Here is a 22030-nt window from a genome sequence, read left to right as displayed (position 1 = left end):
GTTTTTGTTGTTGTTGTTGTTGTTGTTGTTGTTGCCTGTCTGTCAGCGCATGCACCACACTCACACTCAGTGGGACAGTAAATAGGCCGGTGTACTCCACATGTAGCCCACTACCTTGTGCACTTCCCCATTCTCTGCTCCGCGTCCTGTCCAAGGTATGACGTCGACCCATCGCTCCAGCCAATCACTGCCAACTTGAGGGCTGATGCTGAAGGGAAAGTTGCTGGTAAGAGCCGCAGATTTTTTTTCCCACTCTCATTGACATTTCAACTCCACGACGGATCCAAAGGTAGATAGATTTTGATTCGGGACCTATACGTTTCTGTCGCTGTGACACGGAGGAGAGATCCACGGAGGAAAGAAACAACTTTATGTGCACAGGATACCGGACAGACACGCCTACTGCCTCGTAACCGGTGAGTTTAGACACATTATAAAACACTCTTCCATCTTCATTAACTATTACATTATTCTTTTATATTTAACTACTGCAAACCACTCTTCCTTGACTCCCAAACTTTAAATGTGCAGAGAAAAAGTCAAACACGAACTTGAGCGTGCGTGCAGATAGATTGCAAGCCTCGTGCATTGGCAAAGTTAGGCAAAATCATTGGTTAAGCGCACGCACGTTGCAGTGTTTTCTACGGGAGGTGTGAGCACCCACACACAGCGATCTGACTCTGTTACTGCTGTAATTTATCACACATACATACAGCGTGTAATTAGCGATCTTCACCGAGGAATTAAGCGCACGTCAATCCTTTAAAAAGCGTCCATTATTGTGAGGTTTACGCTGGGGGAAATTAAAGGCTCTGACCTGCACTGTAAACGGAATGTGTGAGGGATCTTTTTTTCCCGTATGCCCGATCCATCAGCACGGTAGAGGTGACTCTGTCCATCAACGTAATATTTTACTTTTTCTCCTGCTTCCAAGCGCTGAAATCCACCTTTGTGTTTGGAGAGATGATGTTATATATCAACTAAAAAGTTGGGAAGCTGCAAAAATGCATTAACATACTATGTTGTGACTGCTGTGAAATGCATTTAAAAAAAAAGAAAAAAAGTGTGTCAGATTTCAGGTCCAATTTAGCGTGCAGTTAAATGACATGTGCGCCCGCAGGGTTTTCACTTGGATTGTGGTCTTTAGAACAGGCCTCTGATCTGATCTCAGTTTTACATGTGTAGCCTCTATAAAGGCCCCATTTGTATTTTTTTTCTTGGCCAAACTAAGATTCTTTTTGTATTTACCCCATGCAAGATTTAGATACACTGTGATCTCCTCAGAAGGCTGGAGGACTGTGGACGCCTTAGGTCCCGGCTCTGGTGTGTTGTGGTCCAGTGTTTCTTTCTGTCACGCTTGCCGAGCAGTGCTGTGACACCATTAGCCCCGGTGTTTATCCAAGCCTTCAGCCTTTTGCCAGGAGAGGGCTGCTGTGGACTGTACACCTTCTGTGGGGCGCACAAGAAATACCCCCAAAGTCTCCAAAAATACTTTAAAGATCTGGATCTTGCACTATGAAGGCTGAAACAGAGAAAAAGTAGTGATAAAAAAAGTCAAATGTTTTATCTCAGAAAAAAAAAATCTCTTAAAAGAGAGGACGGTGCACTTAATTTAGAATAAAGAGCATTTACAGGCCCATTTGATGTCTTTAAACACGCCTAAAAAGCAGCGGACTTAGACTTGTTTGGTCTTCCGGAAATATATATTTTTTAAAAAGAGGCGTCAGAGATGTGTTTTCTTTATTGATATTTACAAAGTCTTCTGTCAAATAAGGAGACAGAAAGATTAGCTGTTCCAGCAACACGCTTCAGTTTGAGGAAATCTCTACGCAAAAAGTCAAACAAGAATTTGATTGTTGTTGATTGAAAAAAACACAAAAACAGAATCACACATTGTACAAGTGCAAATCATTTATGCAAATGAAGCGACGACGCGCTCATGAATGTGTTCAGAAAGAATAAATGTGACAGACCGAGGCTGCGTGATGAATGACAGGTCAGCTTCACTTTCCTACTCAGCAGTCTGATAGTCAAAGAAACCACAGCAGCAGCAGCAACAACAACAACAATGTAAATAACAATACAAATAACAATGAATATTAATAATTGTTATTATTTAAAAAAATGATTAAATTGATAACGGATTAATATTCTAATAATTAATATATTGATTGACAAATTATTGTTTTATTATTATTCACTCGTCCATATCAAAATTATTATAAATATTTTTAGTTTAGATATTTTTATTTTAATACTAAAAAAAGAAAAAAATAATGACTGAACTACCAAAAAGTTAATTTATAATAATAAAAAAAATAACGTAAAAATGTACATAAAATTATAATAATTTGTTTTAGAAATCAATAATAATTATCATCGTCATACAATAATAATGTATTTGTTGCATTGTATAAACTGATCATTAGGTGCATGAACAGTTTTGTGGAGCAGAAAATGTGTTTTTTCTCTTTTAACTGAGAAATAATTTGGGAATTATTCCCTGGATGAATAGAATAAAATATTCTGTAAGAGATACAGATTAAAGCTTTAATTTTAAATGGAGGGAATGAACGACGGATTTAGCGCAGACATCTTTGATTCACTGCAAACAATCTTGTTACAACCTTGTCACAGTTTCTAATAGAGCTCACCAGATGTCCTGATTAAGAGGAGAGCCAACTGTGACCTCAAGCGGGGGAGCGTCACAAAAGCAAACAATTTACAAAACAGAAAACCAACACAGAAAGGAAATGAGAGTCTGTATGTGCAGCAGTTGGACATACGATGCATGCCCCTGATATGAAGTCGCATCAGCCTGTAAAGGGTCAACTGTAATCCCAAACAAGAGCTCTCTGAATGAGCTGCATTACATCCCTTTCTCCTGTCTACAAACAATGTAACAGTTTTCCACTGCAACTCCCTCCCCGTCTGTTTTCCTTTCTTACTCTCTTTCGTTCTTTCTTTCTTTCTTTTTTTTTGTATTTAAAAGTTTGAGATGGGCACAAATACCACATTGCCCCAGGGGAAAATAGCGACCAGATTAGGCTTTCTTTTCAAGGCCTGTGGCATTAGTTGCTGCTAATCCGAATTGGGCTAATTGCTTTCCCAACATCAGCCTATCCCGGGTTTAGCTTCCATGGCTATCCAGACCAAAACAGAAATAAAAACAAATTTAAAAAAACACACAAAAAAAACAAGGAAACATATTTTCTTCCAAGATTCTGACTAATAAAGTCGAACAGAACAGTACTGTGAAGAGAAGGGAAATATTGGAAATAATATTAATAACATTGGAGCTTGAAGACACCGAATTAGCTCCTGGAGCGGATTTACAGCTTAAGCAAAGAAATCAATAACCTCGTGGAGGTATTGTTTCCTGAAAAAACTACTTGACACACTCATCGGGGAATCTGTCTTTCAGCTGAGTGCAGGTTAGTGGTGTGAATTTTTTGACAGCTGGGCCAATAACATTTGCACTACAAAACATTTTACTCAGAGAAAATGAAGACTTTTCCAAGTAAAATTCCCACTTTAGAGTTTTGTTGTTGTAGATGTCAGGTGTTTATGAGCATCTTTGTGCTAAACTCAAGACTTGAAGCAGTGGCTGCAGCTGTGCCACATGGCTGACGACGCACAGTTTAGTAAACATTATAGTGCTTCAGCCTAATCTTAAAACTTTATTTGCACTTTTCTGGAGCTACAAACTGCTTTGACCTCAAAGCCAAAGTACCCTCTGTGTTGTTGATATTTTTAACTATCTCTGATTAGTCTGAATAATAAAGCACAGCTCTACTTTTACAGTAAATCATTAAGAGTTTTTTTTTTCCTGCACTAAGTCCTTTCGGTCTGCGGAGAGGTGGAGGGGGTGTGTTTGTGGTCTAATGTGTCTAATAGGGGGGTCCTTGACGTGAAAATGTTTGGGAACCCCCCTGCCTCTCTTAGCTGATATAAGCAGGCCTATACGCTGAGCCACCAGTCAGAGTGAGTAGAAACAATACAGCAAGGAGAAACAGATGAATGTGCTCGTTTAGTTTACGGCTTGTTTGATGAAGGAGTATTGGCCAAAGTGTTGTTCCTCACCGCAGGACCCTCGGTGACAGTTTGAGCCGCTCCTCTCAGCTCATTATCTCGCCGGCCCACTGAGGGCCCCATTCAGGCCGGGCAGTCCCCCTCTCTCACTCTTTCCTCTTCTTCCTCCCTCCCTCTCTGCCTCTCTCTCCCTCTGTGGCAGCGTCGTTTGTCTACTCATTGAACCCATAGTCAGGAATGCGATGGTTGTTAGGGAGCCCTCTTTCACCTCCAAAGTGTTTTATTGATGAGCTCTGACTTCTCCTACTTTTTCACATGTCAAAGAAAGTCAAGTGTAGGCCTCCATGACTTCATTTCATGGCCTCCCATCCAAAAAAAAAAGAAGAAGCAATTTCTCTCCCCTCCCCCTGTTTCTGCCTGGCTCTCTCTCTCTCTCACTTTCATGCCCTTTCATGCACCCCCTTTTCTGCTTCCACATCCATACAACCCTCATTCTCTCCCCTTCGGTTTCTTCTCCTTTTGGAGAGAACTGCGGGGCTCCTCGGTGCTCAGACTGGTGCTGCAACAGAGCTCCGTGTGGACGCTCAAACACGGGCGCAGAGGGGTTGCTTTTGGGTGCGTTGAGGTGTGCGTTAATAGCCAGTCATTCAAACCAAGCGCAGCTTGGAGAAGCGTGTGGCCATGGCTACACAGTCATTTGCTTTACTTTATTTACGCGTGCTATTTGCTGTCAGGTCGCAGGAGTGACGTCGCCGGCCGCTTCGCCTCGCAAATGTGTCCATAAAGAGCAGTGGAGCTTGGCCTAAAGGCTCTGCTCTTTACGCATGGCCTTCTTGTTGACAAGAGGGGTAAGGCTATTCAGGGGAAGGTGATACCCAAAAGAATCAACAAAAGCACGTGGTTGGGATTATTTTGGATAGTTTATGGTGAGAGAAGGGACTCGCAATGTAAACATAGAAATGTGTACAAGTTATAGGGGCTTCTGATTTAGAGCTTCAAGTTTCAAAAACTGTTTGTGGAAACTCTCCTCTGAGGAAGTTCTGACAACTAAATGTTATATATATACAGCTGGGCTGTATATATATATATAGATCTGAGTCAAACTGTTTTAAATCTCAGCTTTTAATAGTTTTATATGAAAACATCTCCTTTCTCTACTTCTAAAGCTAAAATGTCACATTCGGCAACATGTGAAAAAACTTTCCAGACTTCATGCACAATTAAATGCCTGTTTGTAACATCATAAAACGCTGCAAACTGCAGCTCGCAAGAATTTTTATTTGCTGTTATGAACTCCAACATTGACGAGCACGCTGCTCCACTGGTATTTTCCGTCCTCCTTTCCTTGCAGCTCTAGTTAGCCTCAGGTTGGAGCTGAACATGCCTGAGATTCCCTGCGCGGACCCAATTCAGCCTGGAAGAATAGAGCTCCCCGTCCAATGGGCATTTCCGAGGCAGTTGCTCTGCAATAGGGCAATACTCAGCAAGTGAGCGCAGGGTATTTGCATGCGTGGGCTGATTAGTGGGTTGGGAAGACGAGACTCTCTCTTTCTTCTTTTCTCTCTCTCTCTCGCGCTGTAACTCGGTCCTGTTTCCCGCTTTGGCTGTGGTGCAGGGGGAAGTGTTTATATGGGGGATGATGACAGAGGTCGGGTCGCGCTAATGGGCCAGTGAAGAGCGGCGGAGGGAGGCGAGGCGAGGAGAGGCGAGGCGAGGCGCGCACAGCAGACCACGAACACATACATTAATACACTTGTTCCATCACCAATCAGCATAGGTGTGTTCATTCTCTTTTCACCCCCACCTCCTCCTTCTACCACTACCATCACCATTCTCCCCCTCCCTCCCTCCTTCCCTCCCTCCCTACCCTCTCTCGCTCTCTTTTCTCTCTTCCCCACTCTCTCTCTTTCCGACTCTCTCATTCGCTCTCTCACACGCCAGCGCACATCCTCGCCAAACTCCGTGCGTCCTGACATCTGAGTTCACTGTCAATCTCTGTCCACTTCGCAGGGATATCCCCTCCGTCTCCGCCGAAGACCACTGGAAACTAATTTTTCCCTCCTCTAAACTTCCCCGAGAGAGGAGCGAGAGAGAGAGAGAGGGAGAGAGAGAGAGACTGATCCTGGTCGGGTTTTTTTTCACTTTCTGTGGTGTGGAGAACTAGGCTGAAGCCTGTAGTTTGAAAAGGACTTTGACAACGAGACAGGATGCCCCAAAAAGGTGAGAACATGACAAAAAGTTTTTGTAGAAATATTCACTTAAAAAAATGTTGTTTTTACATTTTATTTATTAAGTGTGTTTATATGACTAGCCTGATATATGTTGTAGTTGAGAATTTTAGGTGACTGATTATCGTCTTTTGGATCAGGTTCAGTGTAGAGGTTGTGAATGTTTTTGACTGTGAAGACTGTTTTCCTCTAAATGGACTTGAACAGCCTTTATCGTCTCTGTCTGTTTTATCTGCTCGATTTTGCTGTGTGTATGTGTGTGTGTGTGTGTGTGCTTAGGCCCTGCACGGATAGCTTGCCGCTTATTTATGACAGTAAAGAGTAAAAAGTCACGTTGGGCCAGGACAGTGATCATCGTGGAGAATGGGGCGCAATGACCCGTTGAGGAAAGGTGTCAGATTGATTCATGCAGGCGAGTCAACCGAGCGCCTTGTGCAAAAAAAAAAAACACTGTTGAGGAGGAGTGCCGTTTTATTTTATTTGCGTTTTACCAACAAAAAAAAAACTTTAGCCCAGTTTATAAAATAAGTAATTCGGCTAAAAAAAGTTGAAGCGTATTTCATATGAGTAGTTTTGCTGTATAGAAGTCAATGTTAAAAAAAACATTGAGACTCATCCTGACAGGCTTACCAGCGGATGATTATTTTTCAAACTATATTAGTTTTAATTAAACACCACATATGTTCAACTATGCTGCTGCTTTTTAAACTATGCTTTAAAAAATGTAGATAAGCAAAATAAAAATAACCTTCAACATGCATTGTTTTTTAAAAATAATTAAATAAAAATATTTTGTTATTTTATTCGATAAAATCTGAATTGTTCAGCATTTAATATATGCAACAAAAATAGGCCAGCCATAATAGCAAAAAAACCAAGCTTATGTTTTAAAATGGAAAAATACAAAAACAATACAAAGAAAAACATTGAAATATTTCAGCTGTTCAGGGGAAATTCATTATTTTGGCTACATGCATTTTTAAATGGATAGCCTCTAAATATGTCCCTTAAAATGTAATAAAAAAACCCCCCAAATGTCGTGCATTAAAAAGGCATATAAATAAATAAATACATAGATATAACTATATTAGCCTTCAACCTGCACCGGGGTTATTGTAATCAGAGAGCCTACATAAACCACTTCTGCATTTGAATGTTGTAAACCGTCAGAATAAGCATGTTGAATTACGACATTGTTGTTCCGGATTACGAAAGGAAAAGAAATGCAGATTAGGTCGTAGTTAACCTCGGGAACAACAACGTTTGAGCTTTCGACCCTCGACAAATGATTAACCACATTCACATTCGGAATGAACTGCGTTTCCAGGATTAATTAGACCCTTTTCTGTGACAATAAATTATAAAATCATGACATAAAATCAATAACAAAAACAGTCATAAACTGTGGCTGTTCCTGTCATTTGAAGTCATGCTATGTTGGCCATGTGATGGAATCTGCATTTGATGAATTCAGCCTGTTTGTTAAACATAAAAGAAGCTGCAGCCTACCTAATGGCGGCTCTCTCAGTAAGTGCTCGTCACAAACCAGCCCTGCTCTGCACACAGCCTGTTAGTCGGCGTTATTAGGCCATTTTGCTCTGCACACAACACAAGTTAGCATGGAGGGAGAAAACGAGGAAACTTCAGACTTCTCCCTGCCTGGCCCCCTTTTTATCTGTCCCTCCAGTCAATAGCTTCTTTAATGCATTTGTCTTTTCCAATTGAGCGCCCTACTGTGCTGTTGTGTCTTTCAGCCCGCTTTACAACCCGCACCAGCAGCACAACATAACCACCAAATATTTATAACAAGAAATTACCCCTTTTTACATTTTTCTTTCTAAACACAGGGCAAAACAAAACCCACATTCACGCACTTGCGGCACCGGGGTCACGGTCGTGTGTGTGTGTGTGTTAGAGAGAGAGAGAGAGAGAGAGAGAGAGAGAGAGAGAGAGAGAGAGAGAGAGAGAGAGAGAGAGAGAGAGAGAGAGAGCGAGAGAGAGAGAGAGAGAGAGAGGGTGTGTGAATGGTCCCGGAGGGGGTGGATGCATGCCTCCGGCCCTTTGTATTAATCTGAACTTGTTGGTGTGTTTAGTAGGGAAGCTGTGTGTTTCTAGTCGAGGAGGCCGAGTTTTCGCCCGGGGTTTGTGCTACACGGAGGCAGAAAAAAAAAAAAGAAGGGAGGGGGGTTTAGCATTGTCGGGAGTCCGGCAGGCTTTGTACACCAGCTTTGTACCCCCTCCTGGTCTGGACTTTTGCAGAGCAGTGAGGCGAGGTAGACAACGTGTGTCAGTGTAAAGTTTACACGCTATAGAGCCCTTCGGCGGAGGGATATCAAGTCTTTAAATAAAGGCGTCTAACTGTGATGCTGAGGGCTGATTGTTTAATATATAAAAAATAAAGCCCATAGAAAGGAAACAATCAGATGTAAAAGAGATAATCAAGGCCTCATATCCCGTCTCTGCTGTTGGTTTAAATGTTTGTTGACAAGTGCTTAACATAGATGTTAAAATAATCATCTCCCGCGCTTGCTTTGCGTTATTAGTTTGGCAGCAGCGTTGAGGTAAACTGTAAAATGTAGGGCACTATTAAAAAAGATACACTAGTACATCAGTATAGCTGTGGTGGCTGTGCTAATGTGTTGTTTTGCTTTGTCCTATAGGGAGACATTAAGTAGTGAAAACGGCAGATGATTGACTAAATTGTTATAGAGTGGACAGTCAACTCTGTTTCCAGGCAAGTTTAATTAAAATATATTATACACTGAGGATGTAAAACATTCATTATGCATCAGTAATGTTTAAGCACTCAAAATAAGAACCGCAATCATTCAAATCGAACGATGAGATGAGATAATTAATTAATTAATTAAACATGTAAATAATACAGATGTGTATACAGTTTGATTGGATGCTGACCACTTCTGTTTTTCCCCTGTGACGTTCAGAATACCACAACCAAGCCACGTGGGAGTCTGGAGTAGCCTCAATGATGCAAAACAGTAAGTTGTTTATTTATTTCATTTCAAACTTTTAATTACAACCGCAAGTTTTAATGTGGTTGCATGGGAGCGACACCCACTGACATGCACTGGTTGTTATTATAGCGCAATAACTTTTTCTTCTTCCACTAGACTTTAAAGGAAATATATTCAAGCATAAATTTGCATGACTTTGAGGCTGCAGCGTAGTGTTCTCAGTTATTTGATGGCCTTTTAATTTATTTATTTATCTTTTTTTTTGTTGCAATGATATGTATAGGCAAAGTTATTATAGAACAAGTTAATCACATGTCGTCCTGCTCCAGAGAGAGAGAGAGAGAGAGAGAGAGAGAGAGAAGAGAGGGGGAGGCAGAATAAAGGGGGGGCTGGGTTGAGAGGGAGATTTTTTGTTTCTGCTTGAGTTGGTATTAAATAATTGCACAGCCTTCTGCATTAGCGTTAGAGCTGGCTGCCAGGCTGCATACAAGATTAGCTGCGTGGAGAAGAGCCCTGCATGAAACATGAGGAATAGGAATAATGTCTTATGTAGATTAGTCCATATTCTTCACGGACAGACAGCAGGAAGCAGAAAGAAAATGCTTGTATTATAACCGCAGGCCTCACTAGTTTCAGCGTGGCAGATAAATATTAACAACCATACTGTCGTGGGTGCCAATCATAAAAAAACATGCTAGATGAAGCTGCTTATTAAAAAGTGGCCCATGATTTCTGTCTTAAATGCCTAGTGTGTGTGTGTGTGTGTGTGTGTGTGTGTTTTAGTGTGTGTAAAACAAAAAAGGTTAAACATGAAACATTTTCTCTCTTGCTGCTGGACAAGAGGTGTATGACATCTGTGATGAAGGTGTGTGGAATAATTTCATTATATTATTCTCCATATACCTCGATGACGTGTCTGTGCTGTAATCTGTGCGCATTATGGTCTTAATATGTGCAAATGCTGACAGGTGGATTTTTTTTCATGTGCAGAGGTTTGTTTCAAAAGAAAAATTCTTGTACAAACTGGAGGCAGGAGAGTTTTATTTGGAAGGCCGCAACGCTTGCCAGTTGTCCATTATCGGGATGATGGGGCCTTTATCAAAGCTGTGTACAACACCCAGCACTCCTGCTTTGCTGCGGATTGATGATAATGGGATGCTCCCCTGGCTTTGGCGTGTGATGTCTGCTGCGAATTGCCGAGCAGATATCATTGGGCCCGGCCCTTTGGGTTGTCTAAAGGTCGCGGCAGCCTCGGTGGCTTTTGTGTTAATAACTCCTGGGTGTATATGGTGGGGAGCGTCCAAATTGACACCATATGTTTTCCTATTAGTCCACTCGCAATAGAATACAAGGCGCATAATCAGCGCCAGCGGGCGAGATCGACTCCGGGCACTTGAGGGAATTGTCGCCATGATTAAGACTTAACCTTTTGGGAGAGTTTGATTTTTATGTGATGTCCTTATCTGACGGTTTTATCGATCCGGAGGATTTATACGATTGTTATAAATCAGAAGTGCATACGTGGAGAAGCCGCGGAAAGCCCGCAGAGAAAGCTTAATGCGCATAGGCCAATTTCATCGTAAGAAGTCTATTAATTCCACTTAATCCTGGAATTACCAAAGAGCAGGAGGGATGATAATGGATTTACTATCAATCAGATCCACACTGGAAGATTATTACGCATAGAGGCCAAAAGGGATATGTTACCCAGTTAAACAGGTTAATTCTCACAGAGGCCTTTTAAAAAAAAATCGGTTAAATAAAGTGTTCAGTTTAAATCACAGCACTATGACATGTTTCAGAGTTAAGACGCCCACTGATTGCACACAACAGGGCTGCAGTGGCTGTGAGCATTTGTTGTCAAATACAAACAAGGGGGGAGAAAAAAACTGCATGTCACTTTTAATATGTTAAGAATCCAGGCGCGCCCTCGTTTGTGTGACCGCGCGTAGCCCCTGGCCACCTTAAAACGAAGTCTCCCTCGGAGGGTAAACGAGTAGCGTCCAATTTTGTCTGAGTGATATCCAAATGCAGACAGAAAGGGTCGTTTTATCATGCTACTATTTGTCGTGACGATGCGATTTTCAAAAGCAGAGCGGTGTCATAAAGTGACATGCCTGCCACAAGTGCTCCAACTGATCTTTTCAATTAGCCTCCCATGCATGATCCGAGGCGACTTCCGCCTATTTCCAGAAATTAAGCTCAAACTTGACGTGCAGCTAGCTTTATTTTAAAGACAAATGTCAGGCAGGCTCATCATATTTTCCCCCTCTTCTATATTTGGAGCTTATTTATTGCTAAGGAGCCTCTGCTCCCGGAGTCAATGTACCGGGCGGCAGCGCAGGGGAAGGCAGCGGAGAAACAGAGAGCAGCTCAGGCACTCCGGGGAGTCAGCTCTCCCATTTGGCTTCAGGTTTGCGGGCTTATTATTTGCTTTAGAGTGATAATAGAAAACAATTTAGGAATAATTTTGCAAAAATATCATTTTTATACAATAACCAGTTGTCAGAAATGTATGAGAGAAATTTATGAGCTAGTATATCGTATGCTGACTGCTTCATTGGTGCGTAATTATTTGGTCTTTTGGAGGAAAGAATGTCGATTTAAAGCTACTTTCTTGGATGCGAGGCATCTGGATGAACGCTAATTTAACACAGTATCCCAGGTGTAGTGTTGTCTGTTGCTGTCTGTGCTTCTGGTTATTATTTTAGGAAAGTTTATGTGGGAAGCTGGTTTTGGTGATGCGCACCTGTTCAAGATAGGATTTATACCGGTGCGGATGTTTTAATACCAAAGTTTGCTGGTTTGATGGAATGTTGGTTGTGTTTTTATCAGGGCACAATACCGATCGATGTGTTTATTTTTATTTAAAAAAAAGAAAAACAAGTTGAGATGTTCCGCTGTATTTATTTTGTCGTCAAAATAAGGTCATGTGCATATTACTGAATAGCTGTGCAGTGTTTGTCTTCAGAGGAGAATGTACCGAGCATCAGTTTCTTAAACAATACTTTTAACAGAAAACGTGAGATTTTTTTAAACGCTTTTTTTTTTCTTTTTAAACAAAGAAACAAATAAAACTAATTTAATTTCGGAGCTCATACAGCCCTCTGTCCTCCTGTCTCCATGTTCCATCTTCAACTCGGTTTTTCCTGAACGCTTCTACCATTCTCCTTACATCATTCAATACAAATTATTTGCTTTGCCAGCCAGTGTTTTAAATGTGGGGGATGATGCGGTGTGATGACTGCGATGCTTTTGTCTCCATGTAGGTCACAGTGGCGTAAACCAGCTTGGTGGTGTGTTTGTTAATGGTAGACCGCTGCCGGATTCCACCAGGCAGAAAATAGTTGAACTTGCCCACAGTGGTGCTCGGCCCTGCGACATCTCCAGGATACTGCAGGTGAATATTTGAATTCCTTTTTTTTTTGACAACAGAAAACTGATTGATACTAACATTGCTTTCAATCGATACAAAATTCTCTAAGGATAATATGGAAGACATACTAATGGTATGATTTTCATATTAAATCACTGCTTTCTGTGACCTAAATGTTTGTATTATTTGAAGTAAGTAAAATTATTATTTATTAGTTACATGTTTCAATTTACTGGAAATGTCCAATAAAGCACACACACAGTAAAGTATTGTGCCTGCTCTGAGAAAGATTACATCTATTGTAAAAAAAAACAACAAAAAAACAAACAAACAAAAAAACGCCTAATATACCATTCAAGGCATATTTTTTTGTGTTTATAGACCCATGATGAAGTCCAAGTGCTGGACAGTGAAAAGGTGATCATTAATTGACGTCATCTTAGAAATTCCGTTAATTGTCGTAAATAATGTATGTGAATTGTGTCTTTTGTTTCCCATCCAGGTATCCAACGGCTGCGTGAGCAAGATCCTGGGCAGATACTACGAAACTGGCTCCATAAGACCGAGAGCAATAGGCGGCAGCAAGCCCAGGGTTGCCACTCCGGAGGTGGTCGCAAAAATCGCACAGTACAAGCGGGAGTGTCCTTCAATCTTCGCGTGGGAGATCCGTGACAGACTTCTGTCGGAGGGGATCTGCACAAACGACAACATACCCAGCGTAAGTGCATTGACTGTAACTTATGTGCATGATTTAATTTGCCACATGAAATGACTTTTTTTCTCATGCAGTGGAGGAAGAGGAGATGGGCAACCATCCGTTCACTCTTATTACACACACTGCGCGCATTGCAGCGTATGCACCCAAACATACCGAAGCAGCAATGCGTTGTCCATTTGTGCACTTTTCAGGAACTTCCTCCTCTGCCCACTCGTTATCATTATGAGGAATTACAAACGAATATGGTGCTCCACCTAATCCCAATGCTCAATCTAATCGTATGCAATTTGCCATTCAGGTGTCATCGATAAACAGAGTCCTCCGCAACCTGGCTAGTGAAAAGCAACAGATGGGCGCAGATGGCATGTATGACAAGCTGAGAATGCTCAACGGTCAGACAGGAACTTGGGGGACCCGGCCCGGCTGGTACCCCGGAACATCAGTGCCAGGGCAGCCCAACCAAGGTGAGCCTCATTATCACACTGTGGCGATAAAGACACCTTGACGCACACGCGGTTGTATCACAGAAGGATCCAAACCAGCCATATATATGTTTAATTTTTGGTCAGTAACCCCCCCCAAAAAAAAAAAATCTTTCAACTGTCTCGAGTTGAACTCCACAGAGGTCATCACAACCCGTCATGTTTGAATCTGAATAGTTTTACAGCTCACTCTTCCAGTGGTTCCGGTCCACGGCTCTGTTTGCAGGGAAGGTATTGTATTGGCATGCTTTGATGCCCTGAACAAGACCCCCAATTAAGACTAGTCGATTAGAGGAAGCTACAGGCCGTGCATGCAGTCTCAATGCCTCCACTGTCCCAGACATGGATGTGCGTGACAGCGGCTTGTCCTTTCAGCAGAGGTGTCCATCCAACAGCCGGAGTTTTCCTCCCCTCCTGATGGGGAGGCCGAGCTGTGTGTGTGTGTGTGTGTGTGTGTGTGTGTGTGTGTGTGTGTGTGGATATTTAGTACAAAGGAATGTTTTCCTTCACACGCAATGATTGGTTATGGGAACGCTCCGCACTACGTGTAATTGCTCATTAGAGAGGGCTTTGTCTCTCATTATGGCAACATGCAGGAGTGTGGAGACGGTCGGGCTGCTGTGGAAATATTCCACCTCACAGGGTTTCCTCCTGCAGACCGAGCACAAAGTGTGTTTTTATTATCAGACACTCGGCTGCTTTACTCATAAATGTATAAATCCAGTGTTTAACGTAGAAGTGTCCTCTTGTTTTTACGCGTCAGAAAGGCTGGATTGCGCGTGCTGGAATTCAGAGGAAATCATTAGCAATGGCTTGATTTGGACACGTGGTGTCTGTTTTAAGAAAGCAGTTGTGCGGAAAAAATCAAATTAACATATATTTGGAGCTTATTATTATCATCATCTTAGCGTATTTAAAGTCGTTTACAGCCTGTAAGACTGATTATTATTGATTGTTAATTTAGCATACCTGATACTGAATCACAATTACTATTTTAAGTAGGCAAGTCAACCTATTTATTATGTAGTGAAAATAAAACAACTGCCCTGGTTGTTGTGCTGATGCATTCCCTAAGTACTGTGTTAAATCAATCGTCCCAGGGGAATAAAAATATGTTTTCCAGCCGACAGCCCAGTGCGCAGATAGAAAGGCTTCGTGGAGAGTGACAGGGCCCCAAAAGAAGACAACTCTATCCAAAGAGCAACGAATAAAAACTCCGCACCGATTTTTCGTCTTTCATCTCTTTCTCATTCTCACTCACTGGATATATGGCTCTAAATCCCGTCTATAGGATTTAGTCTCTCACTTTCTCTTTCACTTCTAAAGCGGGTTCTCAAGAGTGTTTTGATCCGGTCTCAGCAGCTGAAAGGTGCCGCAATTGGTTCGGTATCTCTCTCTCTCTCCCCCTCACTCTCTCTTTTTTGCTGCTTTTCCGCCTCACTGGCTGAGACATCGTGATACTAAAGAATGAGTTTATTTCCCAGCGCTTTTATAAAGAAAACAAATCCCATCCCAGCGTCAGTGGGTCTGGCAGACGGATAATAGCAGCACATTCACTCCTTTTTATGGATTATCCGGAGTGAAGAAACAAATAGCGTGGATACAAACTATTGGCCTATAGAAAAGCACTTTCGTCTGTTTTTGCAGCGAAGGAAATTGTCGAGAAATGTTGCGTATCTGGTTGTCTCCAGTGAACCAAAAGCTTTTACATTTAGAAACACTAAATATGTTTCCATGGGCGCGTAAAAGGGCCTATAATGCGAGGCAAATTCTAACTGCTACATTTTCCACAAAAGGAAATTAAAGCAAGAGAGAATCAAGAATCAATGGCTCAAATTATTTTTCCCTGCGTCTGTGTAGGCCGCTTCAGAATCACAATCAGCTTTCGTGGCCTTCTCGCACCTGTTCCATCTTCACTAAATTCCCATGTCCATAACCGAGGCACTGCCCAGTGAAACTATTTTCATATTCAGTTATAAAAATCAATTAATAAAAAAAGTAGCATGAAACAGTCTTCCTCATGGCTGCAGGAAGATACAAGTGAGATATTACATAAAGCAGCCTTCCATCAGCACAGTCCTGCTTAATTTCGCATTAACTCCTCGGTGTGATAATGATGTCCAACAACAAGACAGACATTAGTCGATAAGCCTCGCCCTGCAAACTGAAGGGCCAGTGAATAGATTGGCCTGATTTGGGTTGTTCAGGGGGTTGCATGCTCTCTCCTCACTCATTTGTTTCCAATTGAAGACAAAAATCCTGACTGGCGTGGAGCTGGCCGGGGGACGTGATTAATGATGGTAGTGGATAAGGGTTAACACACTGGACTCAAAGCTCTGTTGACTGGGATCCTCGTGCGCACAATGCCAAAGCACTATGGCCTGTGCGCCTCCAGAGAGAGAGGATCCTTTTGTCATCTCCTCCAATGGCTCCCCCTCCCATATATTACACCCACCGAGGGCTCACTGCTCGTCCCGGGCTGTGTCCATAGTTTAATGGTTTCCCTTACTCCTGAAGGCATTGTATCATTCTGAAAAGCGTCTTCTCCTATTCAAAAGTTGGTGGTCACCTCAATGGCTATACCAACGCCCATATGGGAACGACCATTGAGGCATTGCTCTGCCCCCTTAAAAAAAAGGGGGCTAGAGAGTTTGCGGTTTTAATACATTTCATAGGCTGTGAAAAGAAAGCTCGCCACATCTTGTCACATTTCTCTTAACCTTTTGAGAACACACGGCATTGTTTTGGAGCGAGAAGTACACGCAGCCTTTCCCTCGCCAACACGTTTGTTCCCACAATATTTTATAAACAGTTTGACCGCGGAGCCTTCTTCAGATTGTGTCTTTTCACGCAGGCTGTAATCTAGCTGCATTAAGAAGGGATGGCAATCATTCCTCTGATTTTGAGTCCAATCAAGCATGACCGGGCCTTTAATTAATGATGTTGCACCGCGCTCTGTACAATTAGCCGCAGACTGATACAACACGGGGCCCGAGAATTAATTATTCAATTAGCTTAATTGAATGTATATTTCCATTATAACCCCAACCCCCCCCCCCCTTTTTTTTGCAGACGGTTGCCAGCAACAAGACGGTGCAGGAGAAAACACAAACTCCATCAGCTCGAACGGAGAGGACTCAGAGGAGACACAGATGCGTCTGCAGCTCAAGAGGAAACTACAGAGAAACCGAACTTCTTTCACACAGGAGCAAATTGAAGCGCTGGAAAAAGGTGCAGCAATGAATCCTGTCTATATGAATGTTCGCCATGTTTTGTTGTTGTATATTTTTCTTTTCATTTAAAAAAAAAACACGTTATTGATAATTTTAGATAGGCCTACTTATGACGTTTGAATAATATGCCTTTGACAGTATTCACCTATACACACAAAAAACAAACGTCCTGGATTTATTTGAAAACTTATTTGCTTACACATGTCTTGTGCATATTCTTGCGTCACAGAATTTGAAAGAACTCACTATCCAGATGTGTTCGCACGAGAGAGACTAGCAGCGAAAATCGACCTGCCCGAAGCAAGAATACAAGTGAGTGATGAGAGCTTTTTTTTTTTTACAGCTTAAGTAAAGCAGAAGTGTTTTTTTTCTCTCAAAATAAGGCCTGTGTGTAAACTAACAAGAATATTGCTTTGCATCACAGGTTTGGTTCTCAAACAGAAGAGCAAAGTGGAGGCGAGAGGAGAAGCTGCGGAACCAGCGCCGGCAGGCCAACAATTCCTCCAGTCACATTCCCATCAGCAGCAGCTTTAGCACCAGTGTGTACCAGGCCATCCCACAGCCCACCACGCCGGGTAGGTCCATCACAGCCACATCGTCCAACTGTCCAAAAGAAAATTAGTAAAATTGTATTAAGAAAAATAAATTTTCATCAATTGTATTTATATAAAAATAAGTAATAAGACAATTAAGCGTTCATGACTTCAAGTCAGCAGATGAAAATGAGTAAATACTATTATGAAAAAGCCTGCAGAGGAATATAAAAAAGAGCAAAGAGGCCTGTGTGTCAGTGCGCTCTAGTTCACATGAAGAAGCAGCGGTGGTTTCCCTTTGATGGATGATTGAGCAAAACTTCTCAGCTGACTTTCTGCGTAATTACCGCATCAGGCAGGAGGGCAAACCGGCAGAGCTGCAGCTCGTGCTCACAAGTCAATCACCTGAGACTCACAGTGTACAGTATCTGTCCGGGCCCATCAGCCTGTCACATGAGGTGTCAGCTTACACACGCACTACTTAACGCTAATGAGACGGCATCTTGCACTACACAAGACTCTGTTCATGTGTAATTTTAATGTTTTTTTTTTTTTTTTTAATGATTCACAGTGTCCTTCACCTCGGGGTCAATGCTGGGTAGACCTGACTCTGCACTCACAAACACCTACAGTGCACTGCCCCCAATGCCCAGCTTCACCATGGCAAACAATCTACCTATGCAAGTAAGTAAAAAAGCCATTTTACTTTATAGTCAAGTGTTAGACAAAATGGTTTTATTGTTTCTATTTTTTGGTGATTTATAGGATTTTTAAGAGTGGAATGAAAAAAAAAACATGATTAATTTAAACTGTTTCCTGGCCAAAATAAAATCTTCCTTAAAACCGTCTATTTTTTAAATTAAAGGATAATAAAAAAAAATATACCAATCTAAATAAAATGAAAGAAATTTGACAGCTGACAGTATCAAAGACTTCAAATATGGTTGGCTAAGCTAATGTAACATTCTCTCCCCATCTATAGCCCAGCCAGACCTCCTCTTATTCCTGCATGCTGCCTACCAGTCCGCCTGTGAATGGGCGGAGCTACGACACATACACGCCCCCTCATATGCAGGCACATATGAACAGCCAATCAATGACCACTTCTGGTACCACCTCAACAGGTAGGCAGAAAGCTCATTGTTTACCAACATGCTTGGGAATTAGTGCACTCTTTCTGAAACATATCTGCCACCTTTCCTCTAAGGGGGGTACTCGGCCTTACATAGCCGTCTCTGATTCATGCTCTGTGCTGCTACTGTCCTCCTCATGCTTCAAACGTATCGATAGCTCTACATCCCACATCATTTTCCTCCTGCGGCTGCATGAACGAAGCTCATTTCATCGCCAGCTCTACACCATCATGTCACTCCCACTACTCCAGCCCATAGTTTAGTTCCACCCCATTAGGATGCTGTTACTGGGAGCCATATATACCGGTTATAGTCATGAAGAGTTAATCATGCATAACCACATTTCCTCTGTGCTAAATTGCTAATTAATTTGATTCATTTGCTGTTGTACTCTCTCTGTTTAAATGCCATTGCCAAAGCCTCAATTTATCGAGCTTGCAAGCCTTTTACTGTGCAACCATGTGCAGAGCATTGTGACTCATTGCAGCTCCACTGCTCGTCTACCTATTTGCAAATGTTTAAAGCACAATGCTCTGTGATACAAGGCTAACTGTGCATGGTGCATCCACTCATCTAATTTAGCATGTCGATTTTAAGGGGCCTGTGTTTTGTTGTATTTTTTAACTGAAGTCTTTTTTTTTCTTTTCCTCTCTCTGCAGGACTCATCTCTCCTGGAGTGTCTGTCCCTGTCCAAGTCCCAGGCAGCGAGCCTGACATGTCTCAGTACTGGTCAAGACTACAGTAGAGAGAAGAGCTACTTCACCCTGTAACCACCCACTCCACCATCGCCCTCCGGCAGTGCTCCTCACACATACACGGCACAGGAGAGTAGAGAAGGCGAGGGAGGGTTGAATGGAGGCAAAGGACATAAGAGGAAAGGAGGACAGAGAGAGAGACTCTGGGAGAGCTTTGGGACGTCTGGGCTTTGTTTTTTCCGGTGGGACTGTGTGCTGTTCTGTAGCTCTAGGCACATTCAAACAAACGAGGACTTGGAAGAGAGAACAAGGATGGAAAGACGGGAAAAAAAAATGGACCTCTGTAAAGTGCCCGGTGTTAACATTTTTATGGAACAAAAACTTATCTGTTTTTTTTCTATTTCCAACTTCAGTCATTGTTTCCTTTTTTTCTCTGGTGTGTTAGTAAATGGCCATTTGTATGTTAATATGAAAAACCAAGATCAAGTACTGATAGATGGACTGCTAGAAAACCATGTTGGTCTTGCGTTTGTTTGCGAGAGGAGAGATTCTGCCATGACTATCTTTTTAATCTGCTTATATCGAGACTTTCTACCAGCCTTTGCATGGTCTCTGGACGCTGTTGCATATCATTAAAGACGGAAAAAGCTGGAGGGAAGACTCTTACTGTGTCAGAAAAAAATAAACTATTTATTGGTCTTATTCTGTACGGATGGATATTTAGCAGAGGATTCTCAAAAAAAAAAAAACAAAGAAAAAAAACAAAAAAAACAACTCGATCCACCCACTGAGGCCGTGGTCTCCTCTCTGACTTATTAAACACGGATCGACAGCTCGATGTGTGCAAAGACGGTGCGACATGCAACACAAGGTGGACCTCCTGCTTTGGTGGTTGGATTGACTCTAGATTACCATGAAGAACATTAAATGTGGAAAAACAGGTGTCAAAGCAAACCTGTAGTCTGTAAATGGTAGACTGCGTCTTCGATATAATCCAGTTTGTTTATGTCAAAATGTAAAGTACTTGTCTTCCCCAGAAATCTTCCAGAAAGATTTCTCCAATAAAAGTTGATTTCATTTATATCCCCGAGAATATTCTATAAATGTTCCACGCATCATAAAAATACATTTCTTTAGGGTCAGGTACAATTTGTCTCTTAGCTATAGTTGTATTATAGTGTCCTATGGTCAAAAAAATGTGCAACTAGAAATATTTAATTCCTATAATTATGATTAAACATTGCTTGACAGAGTTTTAAACTTAAGTGTTTGGCAGTTGTTTACAAGTACATATCAGATTTAATCATTGTTGATTGTAAAACAGACCAAAGCCTTTGTATTTCATCTAGTACACAGTGTTTTTTTAAAGATATTAGTCTTGTGTTGCAAAACTTTTGTAAACACGTTCTGTTCGATTACATTGGCTTCGAGTTTGTGCGACTGCAGTCGAACCCCGCAGTCCTTATTTATAATTGAAGACCATGGGAGGGTTTTTCTAGCATCATCTGTCATGCTCTTTTGAGTTGTTGCATTTTTATTTCAGTGTGCGTAGAACATGGACACACACTGGGTTTACGTCTGAGCAATGCTTCTGAGGTAAAAAACGTCTACACGCTGTCTCTTAAATATTTCAATTTAATTTTATTTAAAATGGAGCTTTCTAAATGTATTTTGTGAAAACTATAAAACATTTTGTACAGTAAAATTGTGTCTTAAAGAAAGCCTTTTTGCCTGTTCCATTCATATACAGTGTCGGTGTCAAGGATCTGGAAATGCATCATGGCTGCAACTTTAAACAAATCCAGTGCTGACAAATGCCAGTACAAGGGCTCCTATTTCACACACAACACCTCCAATTCCCACAAAAACAAAGGTGTCCACAATAACAAACCGTCTCCTGATGTATGGGCTGAACCAAGTCGACACAGACCACACAGCACACCGCCACCACACAATGAGAAAGGTCAAGCAATTCACCATCACTGGCTCTTGTTGAAGCAGAGTTACGGTATGAAAAAAAAAAAAATACAGAACCAATGAGGAAGAGGAGGGAGCAGAAAAGAGAGAGAGAGAGAGAAAAAAAAGTCATGGAATAAAGCAGTCAGTGCCTAGAGTGAGGCAAAGGAGCGATTGTGTGGCAGAGTGAGTTATTTTGCTTCACTTGCTGCCACAGCAGGGGGGTCGTGTGTGTGTGTGTGTGTGTGTGTGTGTGTGTGTGTGTGTGTGTGTGTGTGTGTTTGAAGGGATGTGTTAGAAGAGAGAGAGAGAGCATCCAAGAGAGAGTCAGGTCTGCATGTAACAGCACCAAATATCATGTTTAGATTGATTTATTAAATTGACCTATCTCACTCGATATTTAATGGTCCAATCACAACTTGAAGGATTTCAGCTTAATCACATTTCTGATCATTTAAATTTCTTCTGGGCGATAATTCAATCTCTTCATTATAGTCATTTCATCCAGTTTTATCACAGGACAGAGAAATACTGATTCCACAGAGAAGAAAACGGAGAACAGGTTAGGCGACTGTGCAGAGGCAGAGGAGGAACATGAATAATTACACAGGCAGGATGAAAAGGAAGGATTCAAAATGCAAGGAAGACTCGCAATTAGTGGCAGTCTAA

The 22030-nt window shown here is 41.8% G+C and overlaps 1 protein-coding gene across 8 annotated transcripts; it reads left to right on the top strand.

Annotated features, from left to right (window-relative positions):
* Positions 1-255: 255 nt before the first annotated feature.
* pax6b (paired box 6b) lies at positions 256-20058 on the top strand. 8 transcript variants are annotated; one of them, XM_079339312.1, is made up of 15 exons: positions 2997-3434; positions 6043-6252; positions 8921-8994; positions 9206-9259; positions 10077-10100; positions 12505-12635; positions 12993-13028; positions 13114-13329; positions 13628-13793; positions 16884-17042; positions 17274-17356; positions 17469-17619; positions 18149-18261; positions 18560-18701; positions 19370-20058. In XM_079339312.1, the coding sequence occupies exons 4-15, from the start codon at positions 9247-9249 to the stop codon at positions 19453-19455; spliced, it is 1320 nt and encodes a 439-aa protein (XP_079195438.1). In that variant the 5' UTR covers positions 2997-3434; positions 6043-6252; positions 8921-8994; positions 9206-9246; the 3' UTR covers positions 19456-20058. The 8 variants fall into 8 exon arrangements, with proteins under 8 accessions (XP_079195434.1, XP_079195433.1, XP_079195438.1 ...); XM_079339308.1 differs by lacking the exons at positions 2997-3434; positions 8921-8994 and adding an exon at positions 256-416; XM_079339307.1 differs by lacking the exon at positions 8921-8994 and having other exon boundaries at positions 2996-3434.
* Positions 20059-22030: the final 1972 nt, after the last annotated feature.

The sequence above is a fragment of the Symphodus melops genome (assembly GCF_947650265.1).
Source record: "Symphodus melops genome assembly, chromosome: 3".
In the NCBI taxonomy this organism is placed as follows: domain Eukaryota; kingdom Metazoa; phylum Chordata; class Actinopteri; order Labriformes; family Labridae; genus Symphodus; species Symphodus melops.
Note: the sequence above shows the minus strand (reverse complement) of the source record. Positions and strands in the feature narration are given on the sequence as shown.

What these genes read in the sequence shown, in the direction of transcription:
- pax6b (XM_079339308.1), top strand. An exon ending in CAAACGACAACATACCCAGC is followed by an intron (nt 13,330 to 13,627) that starts GTAAGTGCATTG and finishes TTTGCCATTCAG; the next exon opens with GTGTCATCGATAAACAGAGT. An exon ending in CCCACAGCCCACCACGCCGG is followed by an intron (nt 17,620 to 18,148) that starts GTAGGTCCATCA and finishes AATGATTCACAG; the next exon opens with TGTCCTTCACCTCGGGGTCA.